The following is a 24,972-nucleotide window of genomic DNA, read 5'->3' on the forward strand; positions in this document are numbered from 1 at the left end:
TGTGTGGCCTAACTGCTTGCAATTGGTGCAATTCATAACACGGGGTACATACAATCGCACAGGCAGACGAACCCGGTCGATCGAGACGTGGCTAGGGAGTGCAGATCCGGCAAACGTAACGCGAAACGAGTCTGACGGAGTGTAAACTTTTTTACAGCCGACGAGAGACATGGACCGCAATTGCTTACAATCCAAAATCTTCGCCTGTGTTTCGGTAATTTTGAAGCAACCGGTTGCGCTTTTTAGGATACACTCGACAGACAGACTCGAATCGGTTATGACACCGTCGATCTCCACGTCTCGTGCGGGTATGTAAACGCGATACTCGCGTGTGAAGAGCTCAGAGCAAGCGATAGCATTGGCCTGTGCCAGATCACTGACCACGACACGGAGCTAGTTAGGTCGGACCTTGGAAATTTCAGTCACGGCCTTGTACCCCTTCGTCAGGTCTTTAGAAATTTGCAGTATGTTTAATCGCTTTGAATTCACTCCTGCCTTTGGACGAAAATAAACAGTATAGCTGCCCTGTTGAGATCCGTCCGGGTAAAGCCTGTGGCGAGGGGGGACTGGAGAATGAACAGGGGAGGGGGTAACAGAAGGGTCAGGGTCAGGGGGGTTCGGGGATGGTGGCACGGGAGGCGAGGGATCTATATCCATCGCGCTAAATGTAGCGCACTAGCGCCGATAAGAACACGTACCTATTTACTTCTTCCTTCCAGCAGTGGTTGTCCGATCGTTCGAAGCTGCACCCAAAGCAGCCAGCAGCACCAGTACAGCAGCACCAATACAGCCAGCAGCAGTGAGCCGGGTGTGAGATCACTCAGCACACTCGACTGTCAACTGATGGCCTTGAATTAGAAAGATCTATTCACTGTGCAGATCAAAACTGCAGCTGGTATTTTGCACCAATACAGCCAAAGTTGCGAGCCGGGTACAGAACGTAGCGACACAACTCACAATCTAGTTGGCATTTAGCGCGAATAATACACTCTTTTGTTTGGCTATTCGTACACACGGACCGGATTGTAATAGAACGACCACTTTGCACGTCCGTTTCTGTCGAGTGTTCGACGCGGAATGAGAAAAAACACTTATCCTTATCATTTGTTTGATATGTAATAAACCCTATCCCAGCGAAAAGGAATGACTTTCCAACTCTTATTACTCATAACCTATATACAAAATTGACACTATTGATTAGGTAATTTATATCCTTGAATTCTTGACTCCCCTCCTCTCCCTCTCTTTCTTCTTCATCTTCCTCTTTGTTTGGGTTGTCATCCGCAACGCAGTGCACTTGTCGTAAAGTAAATGAAATGTATACAATCAGTCATCTGGTTGAAGAGCGGGTAATGATCGGGATTTTTCGTCAAACCATATCACGAATCATTTCATGATATTTCATCTACGATATTTACTCTGGGTGTATCATGAGTAGGGTGTCCCAAAAAAATCGATGTTGAAAAAGTCAAGGTGCTCAGCCCTAAATTGAAAGATAATGTTATTTATAGCATTTTTGTAGAACATTTAGACTTTCTAAAAAATTGTTTTCAGGTTGCCCAAATGTAATTTATGAAAAAATGACTTTTTTAAGCTACAAACCCACTTTTTTGCACTTTTTTCAATTCTGTTCGGTTCGTACATGTTTTCGTACATTTTTTAATTTTTGTGGGGTTGCTTTTGAATATTTCGCCTAGTTTGGTTCACCATTGTATTCTTGTTTTTTAACTCCCAGAGCCCATTGAACATCACAAAAAATTAATTTTTCTGATTATTTTTAGATAAAACCCTTCAAAACACAAAAATTTACATGAAAAAAGATACTTGATATCTTATCGGGGAGCTGAGATATTGGCATTTTTCTATGTGATGGAAAACTATGCATTTTAACAAATATGTTAAATAACTGTTTTATTTTGAGAGATAAAAAATAACAATGTTCAGAAAACAAATGCATTTTTGGATGGCTGATAACTTAGTAGAAGGTTTCAAAATTTGGAAAAATCTGCGAAAAAAGTTAGAACGAAATGAATTATGATTTTTCGTGCCTTCTAATAGAAAACTCAATGTTGCTCGTAATATGTAAGAGATAGAAACATGATTTCGTCGGTAAAGTTTCTTGTTTTAAGATAACCTAAAACTTTGTCGAAGACACCTTGCGTCTATCTTATTCAAATTAAAAGTAAATTTTTTATCTCACTTATTGGTGGATTGATCACCCTTCTTTCTACATTAAAAGATGCATTTTTGAATATCATGAAACTTCTCCGAACATACCTCATGGCTATAATCAACATTTAAATCACTATTTAGGAAATTATACGCACAAACGGCAAAATAAAACACTGTGCAATGGAGATATTTAGCTTTAGTGGCATTTTGACAAAATGCATAGTTTTCCATCACATGTAAAACGCCGATATCTCAGCCCCCCGATAAGATATCAAGGATCTTTGTAAATTTTCGTCTTAAATTTTGCTTTGCAGTGAATATTTCAGTTCGTGATCAAAAAAAAATTTTATATGTGTTTTGAAGGGTTTTATCTGAAAATTATAAGGAAAATTCACTTATTTGTGATGTTCAGTGGGCTCTGTGAGTCAAATAATTGAATGCGATGCTGAACCAAACCATGCAAAATATTCAAAAACAACCCCACAAAAATAAAAAAAATATATGAAAAAATTTAGGAATCGAACAGATTTGAAAAAAGTGCAAGAGTGGTTTTGTAGCTTGAAAAGGTCATTTTTTTATAAATCACGTTAGGGCAACCTAAAAACGACCTGTCGAAATGTTCTACAAAAATGCTATAAATAACATTATCTTACAATTTAGGGCTGAGCACCTTGACTTTTTCAACATCGATTTTTTTTGACAGCCTAATCATGAGCGAATGTGATGTAAAGAGATAGAGAGAGAACGAACTGATTCTTTTCATATCGTGGCATCGGTGAGTTGCGCCGAATCAAGTTCAGGATGTTTCATATTCTCGCACCCCGAAGTTCAATCGGGATAAATCAGCGTGTGAACGAGCGAAAAAAAGTTCAGAAGCGAAAACGTATCGCATTTGAAAATGATATGTCGCTGATAATTCCAACACTGCTGTAAAGGATCTTTGGAAAGTCGGTAGAGCCAACACCTTCTAGATCCCGAAACTAAGATAGTTGCAGAAAAAGAAATGAAATATAATTGCAACTGTTTTTTTATCACTGCCAGACATTGGGTTCTAGATAGATTCTTTGAAAATACGTATTACCTAGAAAATAATAACGAAACATTGTTCCATCTGGCTTTAAATTATAAATTACTGCAGCGTAGGTTTTTTTCAGTCGATCGATGCATAAAATTCATTAAAATTCAACATAGAAGAACACCACTCACCTGCTACTCTGCGAAGTCACACTGGAAGACGCAACCGGTTGATCCACCGAGGTTGAGCTGGATAGATTCAGACTGAATATCGACGACCGAGAATCGGCCGGAATGGACTCGAAATCCTTTTCTGTAACGTCACTGAACCGCGGAAAAATAGGCGGTGGTGGAGGCATCATGGCATTCTTCGCCTGCAAAGCAGCCTTGGTAGGTGGGGCCACTAGTTTTGGTTCCGGTACCACTTTGATCTCCGCCGGAATTGGTGCAACAGTTGAGTTCAGCTTTCCGTAGTCCAATTTACGAATTTTGCTGGGAGTGCAAAAGGTGTTGCTATGTACCTTCTTCACTGACGAACCGCCACCCGGTGGCAGAGGTCGTTTCACCGCCGATTTGGGTGTTTTCGGGTTGAGATTCTTCGATTTCAGCGCCCCGGGAACGTAGCTTTTACCCGGTGTGCGAGTGCGCTCTTTAGCCTGAGGGTAACCGAGAAAGAGAAAATAGTAAACAGACAGATAAGATCACGTGTTTTTCGAATTAGTTGTAACCGCAACGGCAAGTTTTATAGATAAAGATGTTCACTTATTTACGCATGCAGCTGTTTCGATATACGCACAATGGTATGAACAATAATTTATTGAGACAGAAATCTTAGCAAATGACAGAAATTAAATTTACTGTTAAAATGATTTACTTCTCAGGAACCCGTCCCCAAGATCATATCTTTAGCCTACTAGTAAATGCATTTTCAAAGGCATTTCCGGCGGTGAATCAAACCGTTGGAACAAACACATTCACTGCTGCGCCGATGTTGTGCCGAAATTACGTCTTATACCTGATCTAAACAGTAAAGTTATACATTTTAATCCATTTTAGCTAATTCTTTTCAAGTTTTGCTGATGTAAATCTAGTATAGGATTGTTCCAAAAAATGGGCCACCATCAAAGATGCCATAAACAGTTTAATTTTTACACTGAAAAAAACATTTACAATGTAGCTGAGTAAATTCAATATTTTCGCCGAAGTTGTTAAAATTTTTGTTTTACAGAAAAAAGTAATGGTGAACAGGGGAAGTTTTTCTGAAAATGTTTGTATTTTCATACAAAAGCAATTAATGCACATGAGACAATCTTCGAAGTTTTGAATTCCTACTCTAAGTAACATAGACTTAGTAACATCAGTCATTGCGGAAATCGATTAGAGTATCGAATATTCACATTACACACTGTTGGAATTCCCGGACTTAAATAATTAAGTTCTAAGTTGAGGGTCCTAGCAATGATGGAATAAACCCATCTGAGTAAAGGAATGCCATATTAACTCTTATTCCTGACTTCGAATAAAAAATATACAGAAATAAGCTTAACATCACATTATATATTAAAACAATTCCATGGCAATTTTCGACCGCTGTGTAACGGACAATAAAGAGGGGAAAAAACGATCCTAACGCTCAAGGCCAGGACAGCGCGAAAAGGCAGCGTATTCTAGGCGCTCTGAAGCAATCTAACGAGAATTGATTCAATTGCTCTGCAATCAATTTTAGCATACGCTTCAAGACCGGTGCTGAGAAACCATCAATCAGACATACATGCGGTAACATCACAGAACATGAAGGCACTTCCTTAAAAACATGTTGAAAATTTTGGATTGTGTCCAGCAAATTACATCTTTCGAACATCAACAATGGATTATCGCGTGACTCGACATGGAATTTGAGTACGGCGACGCTCGGAAGAATCGCATTTCTACAAGTCTGTGGTTTGCACCCATCAATTGTATTTACCCTAATGGAAAACCGGATCCGGAGGATTCGCACAAGCGACGAATCATTTACCGAATTGCGGAACGAAGTCTATAAATAAGAGCCATCTGAACGGATAACCGCAAGTCTATTCTTCCTAGTGTTTGCCAATGCTAGTTCTGCCGCCAATTCACTGTGAATGATTGAATGATCAGTGCAATTTAAAGTGTCGGTGATAAAGGTAACAAGCCAGGAGAAAACGGTGATTTAGCGGAACGTATAATGTCTAGCTACGATGAGGTTTGTGATAAGAGCATTTTTGTTTTTTCGTAACATTCACACTCTAGTCGTGCCAGTGATAACAAGATGAACGTAACTTAACGTTTGTCTAATTTCTTATGTCTATATAAGGAGGTTACCAATGATAAGATAGTAACTCGAAAAAAAAAACAATCGGCACGCTTCTTAATAGCATGATTTGACATTTTACTCAAAAGCAGGGTCATTTTATTAAGCTTGCAAGCGTGCCGCCGACCGTTGTTTTGCAAACAGTCGATAGTAAAATGAAATTGTATTATTCAGAGATTGTATCCGAGATTTACTATGTGGCAAAAAATGATCGAGCTATTTTATTTGACGTTGTACATACTTGTGACCAAAACGTGTACCCGAGTATTTCCAGTTGGAGTAGTATTAAATCGAAACTGAATTGTTAATTAAAATGTTTTTTGTTTCAGTTGTTCTCTATATTACTGCTGAATCTATCACGTTTGACCCCGTTCACCGATGAGACTATTTATTCGTACGAACATTACCTAAATGCTCTAGCGAAAAACTTTCCCACATCTACATTTTTTTTACAAAACATAACTGAGGGTATCAGATATAAACCTTCGAGATATTATACGAGTTAAGTTAATGCAAGTTTTTTAAAAATTGTTTTAGTTTTCGTACAACAAAAAACAGTGAAAAACAGTCCATAATTTGCGAAGGTGGCGACCTGCTTTTTTTGCTCGACATGTTTCGTTTTGCCTGTAATTATTCCAGTCGACCGCCGGTTTTCACCCGGCATCTCGGGTGGGAAGACATTTTTTTTGCGGAGCGTTAGGACATTTGACAAAATTACCTGGCATCCCTGTGTGTGGCATTTAAAAGCTATGTATATTTATTATTTGTAATCATTCATCACATGTCAACAACGGGTGAATCCATTTGAACACTTTTAGTTGTACAGTGCCAGTTCTTTGACGCCAAACTACCTATGATGTGTTGACGCTAACTACCTTACCTATGATTGATTGACACTGCGTCGTTAGAACAGTGATGGGCCATCATTTCCACAATAGACGATTTATCTTACTAAATTAGTAAGTTTAATCAGTGGTTGCTTTAACGGTGACTACTCGATGTACACACAAAGCTTAATATAAATATTAGTGCAGCAGAGTTTAAACAACATTAGAAAATGATTGATGCGACAAGTAAAAAAAAATTAATAGAAATTTATTCATTCAGTCATTAGACGATACTTCGCAAATCCAACAATTCTGATTTAGCTGTAAGTTCATACGGTTGTTTGGTTTAATAGAGATGTTATTTAATGTAATTGTTTATCATCTAAGATCACTATTCAAAAATGCTAATTATAAATAAAATATCGGATAAGGAAATTATTTGATTGAAATGGTGTCATCTGTCATCCGTAAATCCTTAGATAGGTAAATTGTAGCCCTGAACTGTAAAAACATTTTCGTCTGAAACAAACAAATAAAAATTACACTTTCGATATTTTAAAGAACGCATTTTCTACTAGTTTAGTTATTCTTTTTGTAATTGTCTCTTTTAATAATCCCTTTTGAGAAAGGACTGAACTTATATCCCAAAATGATATCTCTATCAACACCAAACAACTGTGCGATGTTTGATATAATTCTGAAATGACGAATCCGTTCCGTATTTCTTACTATCAGTGTTAGAGAAATGATCATTCCGTATGGAAAAGTTTCGGATTTTACTCAACTCATCTTCTAGCTAGCTCTTCACCACTCAACTACTTTTCACTAATTTTGGGAGAATCGACTAAGATATTATTCATTAAAATCTATTCAATGGTAGTTAGGTCGTTAATGGATTTTTGCGGTTACCTTTTCTCAGCATGACACCCTACTACGTCGAAACAGTTTAATCCTGCTTCTTCGAGCAACTACATGTTCACGTTGTCTTGGGCACATGAAACGCCTGTGCGACAAATTCCTTCACCAAAAAATACAAACAGTAAGCAATCACTCCACCACAAATCTGCTCGTGTGAAAAAAACGGCTTGCAGCCAAAATCGCTTCACTAAATTGAGTAATTTGAGCAATAACATAAACCCAAACTTTGGCAGAGCGCGCGCTTCGGTTATCACCACAAACTGGACACGCGAAGCGTGCTCTCGTCTGCCCCATTACCTCTGCGATGGTTGTGGATGGATCCGAAACAATATACACACAAGCACGACCAACCAGCATCAACTCTCCCGTACGAAGTCGCTGTTCGCGATTCAATTTCAAAACATTCGTCAATCGGTAGCCTGGCTGGGAAGACGACTTGCGCAACGTTCTGAAATCAAACACACGCGCATTCAAAGATAACACAGCAGCCAAAGTGACCCAGCTTAAAAACGGCCTTGACTTCGGATTGGCAGTTTAGTTCGTTAGTTGAGAGCTTAATTGAAAGAACTAATAGAATATCCAGTGTTTCGAGCTTAGCAGTTTTTCAAAGTATCGCCAGTTTGGGAAGAAAATATCAGGTTGGTTCAAGTGCTCTCTAAAATTCGACAGCAACGTGGTCTCCTGTCAAGTGGCAGGAGACAAAACGCATGTTAACTAGCAATGCACTATAAGTAAGGACCATACATACTAATACTCGAAACAGTCAATTGTGCAAAAAACGATAAGTGAAAAAATTATGTGAAAAGCGCGTAAATAATAATTCTAAAACGCATCTCGTTTAGCGCGGAAATACTCTAGGGTCATTTCATACGAAGTGTACATTAGACTGGGACACGGTAATATGGGAAAAAGCGATGGCGTTATTTTTTCGCTCCCATGCACTTTTCGTGTTCCTTTTGGGTCCTATAACAACTGTGAAACTTTTTAGGTCGATCGTTGGAACTATATTTTTGCGCCCGATTTTTGAAGTTTCCATACGATCTTATATGGAAAAATCCACTTTTTCAAAATTTATTCTCTATAGATGTCCAGTTGGCTCCTAAAAATATATCGATAATATATATACATATATATATATATATATATATATATATATATATATATATATATATATATATATATATATATATATATATATATATATATATATATATATATATATATATATATATATATATATATATATATATATATATATATATATATATATATATATATATATATATATATATATATATATATATATATATATATATATATATATATATATATATAAATGAATTGCTGATTGAATATCTGACAAACGGCTCACAATTGAATTTTTCTAGAAATACTGCTGCAGCATGCTGCTTTTGTACTTTCAACCATGCGAAAAGGAGGAGGCTTCTCCGAAGATATTCTGAGCGAAAATCACACTTTCAAGCTTGATTCCACGCCAAAATAATTCATGCATGCTGCAGTAGTGTTGCTGGAAAAATTCAATGGCGAGCCGTTCGTCAGACATTCAATCAGTTAGGTGCGAATAACTTTTTTACAACCATCGTAGTGCCTTACGGTATTTGGTATTTGGTAACATTAGGCTGTTTGCCAGAAACCAAGCCGTCATCTTTGATTTCAAAATGACATGTGAAATCAATTTCTGGTCCCTGGCCATCATTCTGGTTCCGGAAATATTCATATTGGATGGGATTTGGTCATTATCGGCTGTTTGCCAGACACTGGAAGTCGCCACCTTTAAATTCAAAATGGTGTCTGTGGTCGATTTTTAACTTCTGTGCATCATTCTGGTGCTGAAAATACTCATATTGGAGGGAAATCGGCCATTTTTTGACTGTTTCCTAGAAACCGGAAGTTGCCATCTTACAATTTAAAATGTTGTCTGAGGTCGATTTATGGCTTCATTGCATCTTTACGATTCCGGAATACCGGATTTAGTCACTTTCCGCTGTTTTCCAGAAACTGGAAGTACCATATTGGATTTCAAAATGGAACTTGAAGAAATTTTCAGGCCCCTGGGCGTTATTCTGGTTCCGGAAAACCCCATATTAGAAACCCTAAGTTTCTATCCTAAATTTAAAAATAGCGTATGGAGTCGATTTTTGGCTCCTGTGCATCAACCCGAGCCTCCTAAGCTGGTCTCGAGGTACGATGCTGGCCTAACAAACCAGTCGTCGTAGGTTCGAGTCATGACTCGGGAGAGACTGTTAGTGTCAGTAGAATCGTAGCGCTAGCCCCGCAATTGTCCTATACACGTAACGGTTGGCTGCGAAGTTTGTGTATAGTAAACAGAAGGTCGATTTCCGATACGGGATACAACCAAACTACAATCAAATCTTCCATCCAGAAGAGGGACGGCTGTCGAACCACCATGAAAATATTTTTCGCTTCCAAAAACCTCCATTAGTACTTGAGTTGTGATGTTTCATATTCTTGCCCCCAAAAAAATTCACATACCAAATTTGGTTGTATTTGCTAGATTGGCTCTCGCGTTGTGCGAAATTTGTGTTTCATTTGTTTGTGACCCCTCCCTTCCAGAAGGGGTAGGGGTGTCAAACCATTATGGATATGTTTGTTACCCCTAAAAATAAATAAATAGATAAAATATGAGAAAATAAGGACCACTTGTTTGATAAGTAACCTCATAGTGGCTAACAGGAAGTTCTGATGAAGCATTTAGTTTTATTGGCAGTTTCAAACAATTAGTATTGAAAAATCACTGAACGAAGATTGCTATAAATCTCACTTTGAAATCTAATGATGTGTTGTGTTGAGACGGTCATTTAACAAGTTCACAGTCTGCTCGAACTTGAACTTGAAAAACAGTTCGCCATATCACTGATGAAGTTTTTATGATTATAAAAAGCAGCTCCCCACTGGAGTATTATTAACCAGAATAGACCATATATAACTGAACACTCATCATGCAGGCAAACATTTCAATTGAGTAATGATGAGCTAGTATAAAAACAAATAACTCTACAGAAAGAACAAAGTGAAACGCGCCGCAAGTTAGTTAAAGATGCTAATGAGGACAAACCGTGGTGGAGATGAATTGACACCAGAGCCAAACGAAGCACGTTTGACGGACAGTGGTTCCCGAATGAGATGTAATTAAAGCAGCGCCGACGTGTTTTTTACCAGTCATACTGATATATTAATCATGATGAAACAGTGCAACAGTGCAGTGTTGCGAAAATTAACGGGAATAACTTTAAATCCACTTGCAGTTTGACCAATATTCTCCCAGCTGGTTTCGAGGTACGACGCTGGCCAGTCATCGTATGCTATGTCAATCCCCGGCTCGGGAGGGAGTGTTAATGTCAGTAGAATCGTACTGATTATCCTGTACATTAATAGTTGGCAGCGAAGTTTGTGTACAAAAAACACAGGAGGTCAAGTTCCGATAGCGGAATGTAGCAGCAAGCCTTTACTTAGCTATAACCAATACCAATTTTGAAAACACGTTATCATTATAAACTAAACTACTATTATTATTTCATTGTTATCTTTGTAGATGTGTAAGTGAATCTACAGGTGCTAGAATGATCCGACGTTATAAAAAGTAGCTTTGTCATTGATTTTTTTCTATGGAGAGACAAAACCTACAGGCAAACATTTTGAATCTAATGGGGCCCTCCATCTGTGTGATATCGACGCTTTACGGATTCGCATGGCTTTTGCATTGTCACTCGACCTTCGCGGTGATTGAATGATTTAATGCTTTGATTGCCAACGGTAGGCAAAAAAATCACCATAAAAGAGTGACATACCTAGCCAATGCGATAGACAAGGTTTTTTTTATTTACTGGAATGATTGAACGCTGAAGTGGTGTAGCGAAATCTTTCATTCTGAATCTTGTGGTCCAGCACTATATCCGGAGTGATTCGCGATTTGGACGCAACTAACAAATCGTATCATTACATCATTGGCTTTGAAAAATCTGACAAAATTCGTGGCAAGAATCTTTTCTTTTGTAATAACCGATAATATTATTTTAATCAAGTTTTTAGTGAAGGGCGACAGAATAGTTTACCCAAAACAAACTCGAAACTGGTCAATGTGTCACTAGCCAAAATACTACTTCATATCTGCTGTGGGTCTGGCACTAAAACTACCGATAATTCTACTTGAACAGATAAAGTCCAATCATTTTTACAACCCCGAATTTTTATAATCGCAATGCAAGAATAAGCACTCTGATTCATAGTGCGAAGAAACAACATGAACTTACTTATATTCGACTAGTTGAACGTTCCCGGCGATGCTCGGGATCAAAAGTTTCAAAATTAGAAATCATTTTTTTAAAATTCATTTCATTATCAGCACAACTCACTTCAAAAATATTTCGCATCTTATACGTCCATCGTCACTTTAAGTACTTTAACATTCTGAGAACGCACAGAACGGGAATACCATATTGGATGTTTTAAAGAAACTGGAAGTCGCCGTTTCGGGTTTCAAAATGACATATGGAGTTCGGAAGTTTCGGAAGTATTGAAATGGTTGGCCAAATACCACTTTAGATAATTTTCCTGAAACCAGAAGTCGTTATTTTGAAAAATGTTGTGTAGGGTCATCACAGTTCCCAATATACCACACTCGGGTGCTAACCGGATATTCGTCAAACGTTCACAGTAAAACCTCTTTTTATGTAACTTTCAGAAGAAAGAAATCAAAGTAAGAAAAATTTAGCGTGACCATTCATGCTTAGTTCTCCTTTATAATCATCTCTAAAGAGATAACATTTGAATTTTTTATAACGAAAATATTTGTTGGTGTCCAAGAAGAAGTTGACGTTTTAATCCACATAACTACGCAGAAATTTAAAAAAAAGATTAAACCAATGGAATGGGGCCTTTCCTCCAGCCAAATGTCTCAAAATCTAGTTTTAGAAAAAGTAAAAGAGTATTTCGAATCCCGTAATGTGATACTATTCACAAAACTACAAAAACATCAGAAATGTATTTTTTTTTCTGCTCGACTCGCACCAAATAAAACATAAATTCTTCTGCAAGAAAATATTTGCAGATGTTGGAGGAACAACGAACATTTTATTTAAAAAATTATTTACAGGCGACCTAAGCTCATGCTCAAAAAGTCAAAATTTTGCATGTATTATATGTTTAATATATATATAAATTCCAAAAAGAGTAATTTACTGTGTTTTTCTGTATGCAGAAAATCATCTTCAAAGATACGTAGTTTTAAAAGTAATATCTTAACTTCTAGCAATAAGATACCTATTATTTTTCCTCAAATATTTTTCCTGAACATTAACAAACATTTCAATGAAGAACAGTTACATATTATAGCTTTGAATTTCGATTTAGAGGCAAATTGAGTTCAAATATTCATGAATTTGCTTGTTCAACGAAGTGTTGTGAATAATATCTCAATTTTCAGTAATCAAAAATCTGTTATTTTTATTCAAAAGTCTTTCCTGAACATAAACAAACATTTTAATGGAAGAAAATTATGGATCATAGCTTTGAATTTGGATTTAAAGACAAATTGAGCCAAAATATTCATGATTTTGCATGTTTTACTTTGTTTTTTGAATAATATCTCTATTTTCGGTTATCAAATAACTATTATTTCTTCTCGAATGTCATTCCTGAACATCAACGAACATTTTATTGAAAAAAATCACGTGTCATTGCTTTGAATTCTGATTTAGAGACAAATTGAGCCTAAAAAATTATGGTTCTGCATTTTTCATGTGGTTTTGTGGAAAATATTTAAATTTCAAATAATCAGATACCTATAATTTTTTCCTAAAATATGTTTCCTAAACACAATGAACATTTTATTATAGTAAAAATCGCAGATTACTGCTTCGATTGATTTAGATGTAAATGCAGCATAAAAGTCATGATTTTGCATGTTTCACGTAGTTTTGTGAAGAATATCTCGAATTTGATTTCCAAACAGATACCTGTTATTTTTTCTCAAATGTCTTTCTTAAACATCAACGAACATTTTAATGAAAAACAGACTCACATGTCATCGCTTTGAATTTTGAGTTGGAGACGAATCAAATATAAAAAGTTATAATTTTGCATGTTTACGTAGTTTTGTGAATAAAATCTCAAGTTTTAGTGATCAGATACTAATTATTTTTCCTCACATGTCTTTCCTGAACATTAAAAAACATTTTCGTGAAATAAAATCATATGTCAACGCTTTGTATTTTGATTTAGAGGCAAATTTAGCACAGAAAGTCATAATTTTGCATGTTTTACGTAGTTTCGTGAATAATATCTCAAGTTTTAGTAATTAGATACCTGTTATTTTTTCTCAAATGTTTTTCTTAAACATCAACGAACATTTTAATGAAAAACAGACTCACATGTCATCGCTTTGAATTTTGATTTGGAGACGAATTAAGCAAAACAAGTCATAATTTTGCATGTTTCACGTAGTTTTGTGAATAATATCTCAAGTTTTAGTAATCAGATACTAGGGCCGTTACAAATTTTATTTTCATTTTATGTCCCCCCCCCCCCTTCAAAAATCTTGAATATTGGAAGGAAAAGAAAAAAAGCTCAAACCGTTTTGTTCATTTCATTGGTTTTCCGACAGCATAAATGCTTAATTTAGCAACAAACAAGTCAGGTGACAGCGAGAGTGTCGTCGAAAGGCAAGCGAAATCATTCTGTGCCGAACACGCATCAGTACTGGACGTGTTTGGTGATCGGTCCGATAGAGTATAAAACAAAAGACGTGTGAACAAGTGTTGGCATTGTTTGCCTGGTCGAGTGAAATAAATCCGGGTTCAAGGTCGCGCCTTTGTGCAACTGTTTCGCATCGTGACTACCAGCTGGTGCGTAAGCCGATTTGGCTGCTGACTGAATTGTGCTACAGCAGTGGACGAGACACAAAAGAGGAAAAAGAAGAAGCCATCAGTTGACAGTGAGTTGTATCGCTGTGTGGAGTGATCTCACACCTGGCTCGCTGCTGGTGGCTGTTTGGTGCTGCTGTATTGGTGCTGCTGGCTGTAACGGCTGCTACTTCGAACGATCGGACAACCAACCTTACTGGAAGGGAGAAATAAAAAGGTACGTGTTCTTGTCAGCGCTAGTGCGCTAGACTTAAGATGGATGTAGATCCCTCGCCTCCCGCGCCACCATCCCCGAACCCCTCTGACCCTGACCCTTCTGTTACCCCCTCCCCTGTTCATTCTTCAGTCCCCCCTCGCCCCAGGCTTTACCCAGACGGAGCCCAGGGCAGCTATACTGTTTATTTTCGGCCAAAGGCAGGACCGAAATCGAAAAAGTTGAACCTCTTGCAGATTTCTAAAGACCTGACGAAGGAGTACAAGGGCGTGACCGAAATTTCCAAGGTCCGGCCTAACAAGCTCCGTGTCGTGGTCGGTAACCTGAAAGAGGCCAACGATATAGCTTGCTCTGAGCTCTTCACACGCGAGTATCGCGTTTACATACCCGCACGAGACGTGGAGATCGACGGTGTCATAACCGATTCGAGTCTGTCCGTCGAGTGTATACTGCAAAGTGCCAAAGGGTGCTTTAAGAACAAAACGTGTCCCGAAGTAAAGGTGCTCGACTGCAAGCAATTGCGGTCAGCATCGATCATCGGTGGCAAAACAGTATACACTCCGTCAGACTCGTTTCGAGTTACGTTCGCCGGGTCTGCACTACCAAGCCACGTCTCGATCCACCGGGTTCGTCTCCCTGTGAGGCTCTACGTGCCCCGCGTCATGAACTGCCTGAATTGCAAGCAGTTAGGCCATACAGCCGCCTACTGCTGCAATAAGGCACGTTGTGGCAAGTGTGGGGAGTCTCATGCGGAAGATTCTTGCAGTGTTAACGCTGAAAAGTGTATTCACTGCGGAGAAAATCTGCATGAGCTCTCGACATGTGCGGTGTACATGCAGCGCAGGGATAAAATAAAACGGTCTCTCAAAGAGCGTTCAAAGCGTTCCTACGCTGACATGCTGAAGAAGACCGTTACCACTTCTCCCGTTACTTCGAACCCCTTCGATCTGTTGCCCTCTGAGGAAACCGATTCTGACGATTCACCAGCGGGAGCATCTTACGCCAATCCTGGGGAGTCTAGAAAGAGGAAAAGTGTTTCCTCTCCTAAACTTCCCAGAAAAGGTCCTAAGATTTCTCAAAGTGAAATGAAGGTTACAAACAAACCAAACAGTGCTGCGGAAAAACCGAAGCAAACTCCTCCTGGGCTGGCAAATTTAAAGTCCCAGAAGGAGTTCCCAGCACTGCCAGGAACATCTAAAACCCCAGTTGCTCCTTTTACACTCCCAGTTGATGAAACAAACTCTGGATTAGTGAAATTTTCTGACATTGTGGACTGGATTTTTGAAACTTTCAATGTACCCGATCCAATTAAAATTTTTCTTACAGCATTCCTCCCAACAGTTAGATCATTTTTGAAGCAGTTGACTGCCCAATGGCCTCTCCTTGCAGCGATTGTATCCTTCGATGCCTAATTCAACTGCGTATATGAAGGATTCTATCTCTGTCTTACAGTGGAATTGTAGAAGTATTTTACCAAAAATTGATTCGTTTAAAGTTTTGATAAATAAAAACAAATGCGATGCATTTTCCCTTTGTGAAACTTGGCTTACTTCAAATATTGATCTCAACTTCCATGATTTTAATATTATTCGCCTTGATCGAGACACCCCATATGGAGGAGTACTTTTAGGGATTAAAAAGTGCTATTCTTTCTATCGTATTAACCTCCCCTCGATTCCAGGCATCGAAGTTGTCGCATGTCAAATGACAATACAAGGTAAAGAGCTTTGTATTGCCTCAATATATATTCCCCCCAGAGCACAGGTTGGGCAACGGCTGCTCTTTGATTTAATAGAACTTCTTCCCTCGCCACGTTTGATTTTGGGAGACTTCAACTCTCATGGCGTGGCTTGGGGTTCCCCATACAATGATAACCGCTCCTCTTTAATCTATAACCTTTGCGATGACTTCGACATGACTATTTTAAACAACGGTGAAATGACACGTATCCCGAAACCTCCAGCGCGCCCAAGCGCTTTGGATCTATCCTTATGTTCGACGTCGCTACGGTTGGATTGCACATGGAAGGTAATCCTCGATCCTCACGGTAGCGACCATCTGCCTATTCTTATTTCAATTACTAACGGGTCAACTCGCATGCGACCAATTGACATTCCGTATGACCTCACACGAAATGTCGATTGGAAGTTATACGAGGAAATGATTTCAAAAGCGGTCGAGTCGATTCAACATCATTCACCACTTGAAGAATACAACCTCCTCGCGGGCTTGATTCTCGACGCCGCGTTGCAAGCCCAAACGAAGAAATATCCCGGCGTAACGATCAAAGAACGGCCTCCCACTCCGTGGTGGGACCAAGAGTGCTCCGATGTCTACACGCAAAGATCCGACGCGTTTAAGGCCTACCAGACGGGAGGTATACCTGGCGACTATTTACGGTATTCGGAGCTTGATACCAAGCTTAAAAGCTTGGCTAAAGCAAAGAAACGTGGATATTGGCGTCGGTTCGTGAACGAGACGTCGAGGGAGACATCGATGAGCACTCTTTGGAACACAGCCCGAAGAATGCGGAATCGCGTAACGGTCAACGAAAGCGAGGAGTCTTCAAGTAGGTGGATATTTGATTTTGCCAGGAAAGTATGTCCGGACTCTGTTCCTGAGCAAAATATTGTTCGCGATGCGTCTCCGGGCCACGACGCGATAGAATCACCTTTTACGATGGCAGAACTTTCAGTTGCCCTTCTGTCCTGTAACAATAACGCGCCTGGATTAGATAGAATCAAATTCAACTTGTTGAAGAATCTACCCGGCAATGCCAAGAGGCGCTTGTTGAACTTGTTCAATAAGTTCCTGGAGCAAAATATTGTACCGCAGGATTGGAGGCAAGTGAAGGTGATCGCCATCCAAAAACCAGGGAAACCAGCTTCTGATCACAACTCTTATAGGCCGATTGCAATGCTATCCTGTATCCGGAAATTGATGGAAAAATTGATACTCCGTCGTTTAGACCATTGGGTCGAATCAAATGGTCTACTATCAGATACTTAATTTGGCTTCCGCCGTGCCAAAGGGACGAATGATTGTCTTGCGTTGCTTTCAACAGATATTCAGCTGGCGTATGCTCGTAAAGAACAAATGGCGTCTGCGTTCTTGGACATTAAGGGGGCTTTTGATTCCGTTTCTATTGACATTCTTTCGGGTAAACTTCACCGACAAGGATTTTCTCCAATTTTGAACAATTTTTTGCACAACTTGTTGTCCGAAAAGCACATGCATTTTACGCATGGCGATTTGGCAACTTTTCGCATTAGCTACATGGGTCTTCCCCAGGGCTCATGTTTAAGCCCCCTTCTTTACAACTTTTATGTAAATGACATCGACGAATGTCTGGCAAATTCATGCACGATAAGACAACTTGCAGACGACAGTGTAATCTCTGTTACAGGAGCCAAAGCTGCCGATTTGCAAGGACCATTGCAAGATACCTTGGACAATTTGTCTGCTTGGGCTTTACAGCTAGGTATCGAATTCTCTCCGGAGAAGACTGAGATAGTAGTTTTTTCTAGGAAGCATGAACCTGCTCAGCTTCAAACACAATTAATGGGTAAAACGATTTCTCAGGTTTTGGTACACAAATATCTTGGTGTCTGGTTCGACTCTAAAGGCACCTGGGGTTGTCACGTGAGGTATCTGATGAAAAAATGTCAACAAAGAGTGAATTTTCTTCGTACAATAACCGGACAATGGTGGGGAGCCCATCCAGGAGACCTTATAAGGCTTTACCAAACAACGATATTGTCTGTTATTGAATACGGGTGTTTCTGCTTCCGCTCCGCAGCAAACACACATTTGATCAAACTGGAGCGAATACAATATCGTTGTTTGCGTATCGCCTTAGGTTGCATGCAGTCGACCCATACGATGAGTTTGGAGGTTTTAGCTGGAGTACTACCATTGAAAAACCGCTTCTGGAGCCTGTCTTCTCGTATTCTAATCAAATGTGAGGTCTTGAACCGTCCCGTGATTGAAAATTTTGAAAGGTTAATCGAACTTAATTCTCAAACCCGTTTTATGACATTGTATTTCAATCACATGTCCCAAAATATTAACCCTTCTTCGAATATTCCAAATCGTGTCGACTTATCAAATACTTCTGATTCTACTGTGTTTTTCGATACATCCATGATAGAAGAAACTCGTGGAATCCCGGATCATTTACGCGTGCAGCAGATCCCTAAAATTTTTTTCAATAAATATCGAAACATCAACTGCGACAATATGTACTACACTGACGGATCACTTCTTGATGGGTCCACTGGCTTCGGTATCTTCAATAACAATTTAACCGTCTCCCATAAGCTCGATAATCCTGCTTCTGTTTACGTCGCAGAATTAGCTGCAATTCAGTACACCCTAGGGATTATCGAAAAAATGCCCACGGACCATTATTTCATCTTTACGGACAGTCTCAGTTCCATTGAGGCTCTCCGATCGATGAAAGATGTTAAGCACTCTCCGTATTTCCTGGGGAAAATACGGGAACATCTGAGTGCTTTATCCGAAAAATCTACTCAGATTACCTTAGCGTGGGTCCCTTCTCACTGCTCGATACCGGGTAATGAGAAAGCGGACTCTTTGGCTAAGGTGGGCGCAACAAACGGTGATATTTATGAAAGACCGATTGCCTTTAATGAATTTTTCGCACTTGTACGTCAGAATACGATCATCAGTTGGCAAAATGCTTGGACCAGAGGGGAATTGGGAAGGTGGTTACATTCCATAATCCCCAAAGTATCGACGAACCCGTGGTTCAAGGGGTTGGATGTAGGTCGGGATTTCATTTGCGTGATGTCCCGGCTTATGTCCAATCACTATAGATTTGACGCGCTCCTCCGTCGTGTTGGGCTCGGGGAAAGTGGTATCTGTGCCTGTGGTGAAGGTTATCACGACATAGAGCATGTGGTTTGGTCATGCCCTGTACACCGTGACGCCAGGTCTAAATTAATAGCTTCCCTGCAGGCCGAGGGTAGACAGCCGGCTGTTCCTGTTCGTGATGTCTTGGCGAGCCGTGACCTATCCTACATGTCCCTTATATACGTTTTCCTGAAATCCATCCACGCCCCAGTCTAGTCCCGTTCCCCTCCGTCTACACCCAACAAAACGACAAGAACACGTTTGAACCTTAAGCACAAAACCAGCAACCAGACCCCGCACAACAGAACCAGGACCCAAGGACTACGAGCCTCTGTCCCAACTCACGACATCGTGGCTCAGCAGAACGAATCCATACATGCCATTCGACGATTATCAGACGACCATTGAACAACAAAACACTGATTGGAAATCCCATGCTAGTTTTAAGTTAGACTTAATTTCAGCTCGTAGTCGGCAGCGAGGATAAAAAATTTGCTTTAGTTTTTAAGTCATCAGATATAATTGGCGCCGTTAAACATTAAATTGTATTTGTGCCGTGTCAAATAAATGTTATGTGAAGAAAAAAAAAAAAAGAAAGGCAAGCGAAATGAATAATAATAATAATAAGGTGTTATTTTTCAACGTAATTTTGAGTGCAAGTTACAAACGTCATAACTTGCACACAAACTTTGATCAAAGATATTTCTTTTTTTTTCGTCTCGGTGTTATTTATTTTTTGCCACCCCCTCTGCTAACTTTGATAACCTTGGACATAAAAAGAATCCGAAATTTGTATCAGCCTAATTATTTTTTCTCAAATGTTTTTCTTAAACATCAACGAACATTTTAATGAAAAACAGATTCACATGTCATTGCTTTGAATTTTGAGTTGGAGACGAATCAAATATAAAAAGTTATAATTTTGCATGTTTACGTAGTTTTGTGAATAAAATCTCAAGTTTTAGTGATCAGATACTAATTATTTTTCCTCACATGTCTTTCCTGAACATTAAAAAACATTTTCGTGAAATAAAATCATATGTCAACGCTTTGTATTTTGATTTAGAGGCAAATTTAGCACAAAAAGTCATAATTTTGCATGTTTTACGTAGTTTCGTGAATAATATCTCAAGTTTTAGTAATTAGATACCTGTTATTTTTTCTCAAAGGTTTTTCTTAAACATCAACGAACATTTTAATGAAAAAAGAATCACATGTCATCGCTTTGAATTTTGATTTGGAGACGAATTAAGCAAAACAAGTCATAATTTTGCATGTTTCACGTAGTTTTGTGAATAATATCTCAAGTTTTAGTAATCAGATACTAATTAGTTTTCCTCGAATGTCCTCCCTGAACATTAACAAATATTTTAGTGAAAAAAGAATCATATGTCATCGCTTTGAATTTTGATTTAGAGGCAAATTTAGCACAGAAAGTCATAATTTTGCATGTTTTACGTAGTTTTGTGAATAATATCTCAAATTTTAGTAATCAGATACTAATTATTTTTCTCCAAATGTCTTTCCTGAACATCAGCGAACATTTTCCTGTTAAAAAACCTTTATGTCACCGCCTATTTTTCTGATTTAGAACGATTTTAAATGATGATGATTACTGTACACCACAGAGACGGAGGAAATAATATCAAAAAGATCAAGCGTTACGGAATTCCATTTTTATATAGTAAGAAGAAGAAGATAGGGTGAGCACAAATTTCAGCTGCGAAAAATAAATTTAATGATAACGCTAAAAAAATGCGCGTGCATTAATTACATATAAATTTTCAACACCACATTGCGAATTCAAACGAATCCTTCATAGAATTAAAACCATTTAAGACAACTGAAGTCATGGAAAAAAAAAATCGAAGAGCTATACCGTAATTAGGGTTTGCAATCCCGGGAACGATTTCCCGGGAATTGCCTTTTCCCGGGATTCCCGGATCCCGGGAATAGGAATATAGATTCCCGGGATTCCCGAGCTCCTCGGAAAATTTTCCATACAATATTGCAATAAAACTAAACTTCGTATCAAAACACGAAACTTACGTCGTAGAAGTGTAGAGCAGCTTCATAGTGTGCATTAGACGAAGCAAATATTTGCTTGAAACGACGATCAATATTTGCTTGCCGTGTAATATCAAATTATTTGCTTAATTTATTTGTCAAAAATATATGATGTCTTATTCAGTAAAAGATAAATTAAGAAATATTTTCTTTGTTTCATATCTTTTTTTGCTAGTGAGGTTACTACTAAGCGGATAGTTGCTTGATTTTTTCTTTGTTTATTAACAAAAAATTTTGAAACCTGTAAATTGATAAAAAAAAAAGAATTGAAACCCGTAAATCAATGCGACCAGAAATCAATTAATTAATAAAACTCAGTCAGTGTAACTTGGGTCGTGGCTGCGATTTCACATTAATTGCGAAGGCATTCAAATGCTTTAAAATCTTAAAATCTTAAAAATGCTTTAAAAGTATTGGACTCTTCAGTTTCTAAGAGCGGAACTGAGGCGATTGATAGACGATTGTTCATGAATTTCTGGAGTGAACTTGAATAAATTTTGTTCTTCAATTCATAATTAAATTGTAAACGATTGTTTGAAACTTTTTATTAATAAACTTTATTTGAAATCTCATTTTTGCTAAGGATTTGTTCCTTTCCCGGTTCCCGGGAGTTCCCGGGAAATGAGATTTTTCATTCCCGTTTTCCGGGAAATCTATTCTCGGGAATATTGCAAACCCTAACCGTAATCGCCCTTCTAAAAGTGCTATGATTAGAATAAACGTTGACATATGTGCAACGCCTTGTGATTACTTTGAAGAGGATAAAACAACCATTTAAGAATACACTAAGGTCGCTTTTTACGCGGCTTTTTTACGCGGATTCCGGAATTTACTGTTTTTTTTTTGCCCGGATTTCGGTTTCCCTTCACTCGGAATGCAAAATTAACGATGGTTTTTTTACGCGGATTCCGGAATTTACGCGATTTTTTACGCGGATTCCGGAATTAACGCGTTTTTTTACGCGGATTCCGGAATTTACGCGGTTTTTTTACGCGGATTCCGGAATTTACGGGTTTTTTTTGCCCGGATTTCGGCTTCCCTTCACTCGAAATGCAAAATTAACGATGGTTTTTTCACGCGGATTCCGGAATTTACGCGGTTTTTTTTACGCGGATTCCGGAATTTACGCGTTTTTTTTACGCGGATTCCGGAATTCACGCGGTTTTTTTACGCGGCACGTATCCCCCGCGTAAAAAGCGACTTTAGTGTAATTAACCGTTTTTGTTTTTGAAATCTCGTTTACACTAACGCTAAGCCAAGCTTGCGACATGTTTTTCGATTTTTCTTTGCAATTCTGCATCACCGTGAAAACGTTTTTGAAAACCTTTTTCAAATTACATATAACTTCTTGAAAGGCTGAGAATGCTTTACAGTTGATTTGGGAAGATTTTGGTATATCTTTGAAATTGTTTGAAATAACTTTTAACGCACCATTTCAACCGACGCTATCGCGAGGACTCGCATACCTCCTGTTTAAATATAAACGAGACTTTATCAAGTTTGAGCGCGATCTGTCATATGGTTTCATTTTTCGGGCTAAGATCGACATCCAACAATAACCATAAACGAAGAAAACATCGAAAAAGTGACGGAAATAGTGCGAGAAAATCACCGTGTGACTGTAAGAGAGATAGCTAGTGAGCTAAACATGTCAAACGAACCCGCTCATGGTATTCTACATGATGTTTAGGGCATGAGATGCATCATTTTTTTTAAATTGTTGAATTTTCTTCGAAAAGAACTATGCAAAACTGTATCCGAAGAAGTGCTCACTACGACTGATACAAATCCAGCACATTTTAGATGAGGAAAAAAATATTCAGCACATCATGACCGGTGACGAGACTTGGGTGTATGAGAACGAAATCGAAACCGCCCAACAATCATCATCAGCAGCAACAACATTTTACCAAAGGTTTCCGGAGACTGCAAGCAATCTCTACTATGATTTCTTTACTAGAAATTACTATTTCTTCAATCATCCTAGTAATTTTATGAAAATACTCCTAGCCTGTAGTAAACTGTTCAAATCAAAGCAGGAAACCAAACTGAACACATACCCTTTTCTCCCCGCATAGGTCATCATGTGCTTGGACGGAACCGACGAAACGACCGGCAAGTTACCGGTAGCCTCAAGCCAGCAGCTGCTTGAAGAGGCGGCTCGTGAGGAACTAGATTCTGACGATGTCACCATCAGCCTGACGGCTGGATCCTGCAAAGGTGACAACTATATCGGAATAGTGTTCCGAGGTCGGGCCGAGTGTCGCCGAACGGGGAAACATTTGAACATCATCGCCAAGCTACCACCGCAGAGTGAAGCCCGTCGAAAACAGTTCTTCGCGCGACCTAGCTTCGAGCGCGAGATTAGTTTCTACACTGAGATATACCCAATGATGGAAGAGTTTCAGCGGGAAAAGGGCATCGATACTACGGACGGAGAGCAAGCATTCAACCAGATCCCACGCTGCCTACGAACCTACCTTGTCGAATGCGAAGAGGTCATTCTAATGAGAGATTTAAAGGAAGATGGCTTTGACATGTTCGACCGGCACAAGGAGCTAAGCGTAGAGCATTTCTGCATGGTCATTAAAGCGTTGGGCCGATTACATGCACTTTCTTTTGCACTGAAAGATCAGCAACCGGAACGAATTGAACGATTTCGAGGAATGGCGGAATTGTTCACATCCCGCGAAGTGGACGAACAAATGGAGGTCTGGTTCGGTATGTTAATTACCAGGGCATTGGAAACCTTAGATCCGGAGAAAGAATCGGACGTATATGCCAAAGTTTATGGATATGGTGAAAGATCTGACTCTTGGAGAAGCCGCTGAACCGTACGCTGTGATCTGCCATGGTGATTGTTGGAATAATAATATGCTATTCAAGCATGAGGTAGAGTTTATGTAGAAAAAAAAATGATTTAATAATAAAGTACCTTATTTATTTTCTAGAACGGAGTCCCAGTGGATTTCCGTCTACTGGATTGGCAAATTAGCCGCTATGCATCTCCGGTTCTGGATCTGATGTACTTCATTTTCAGTGCGTCGAACAAAGCATTCCGTGATCAGCACTACGAGAATCTGATCGATTGCTACCACCAAAGTCTAACAAGTTTTCTGCGACGGCTTGGATCAGATCCAGAGCGATTGTTTCCACGAAAAGCTTTGGACCAACAGTTGAAGCGTTTCGGTAGATTCGGACTGCTGATGGCTGTTATGATCCTACCGGTTATTACTACCAAAAGCGAGGACGTCCCAGACTTGGAGAAGATGGCAGAGAAAATGGAAAACGGGTTCGACATCACGGAAGAAGCTAATCAATTCCGCTCCGAAGAAACCGAATCCACCTATCGGCAAAAAATGTCCGACTGCTGTCGGGATATGGTCCAGTTCGGATACATCTAGAGCCGTGTTACACGTATCCAGTATTTCACGGAACCAGTATTTGTTGCCTGCGTAAACGTTGTTATAAATTTTCACAGTCTATAGATGTAATTAAATACACACTTAATCAAAACAGTCCCCATACTTTTACTTAACAGTTTTTAACTCTCCTAAAACTAAAAAACTGTGGTCTTGAGTTCAGGGGTTCAGACCTTGATACTCAACATACTCACGGTACTTTTCGTGTCTTATTGACCAAATTTTTGCA

At 39.0% G+C, this 24,972-nt stretch overlaps 2 protein-coding genes and 1 pseudogene across 2 annotated transcripts in view; 2 read left to right on the plus strand and 1 right to left on the minus strand.

Annotated features, from left to right (window-relative positions):
- LOC129732128 (kinesin-like protein KIF22) overlaps positions 1–24,972 on the minus strand; it is a 63,345-nt gene that overhangs the window by 25,239 nt on the left and 13,134 nt on the right. Inside the window, exon 2 of the mRNA XM_055692676.1 lies at positions 3,379–3,842. Within this exon, the coding sequence (XP_055548651.1) occupies positions 3,379–3,842 (464 nt within the window). The remainder of the gene's footprint in view (positions 1–3,378; positions 3,843–24,972) is intronic.
- On the plus strand, positions 5,258–24,839 carry LOC129732197 (uncharacterized; annotated as a pseudogene).
- The window catches only part of LOC129732203 (uncharacterized), a 29,071-nt gene continuing 11,750 nt past the window's right edge, over positions 7,652–24,972 (plus strand). The window contains exon 1 of the mRNA XM_055692830.1: positions 7,652–7,901. The gene's annotated coding sequence lies outside the window, so the exon portion shown is untranslated. The remainder of the gene's footprint in view (positions 7,902–24,972) is intronic.

Source organism: Wyeomyia smithii, chromosome 1 (assembly GCF_029784165.1).
Source record: "Wyeomyia smithii strain HCP4-BCI-WySm-NY-G18 chromosome 1, ASM2978416v1, whole genome shotgun sequence".
Classification (NCBI taxonomy): domain Eukaryota; kingdom Metazoa; phylum Arthropoda; class Insecta; order Diptera; family Culicidae; genus Wyeomyia; species Wyeomyia smithii.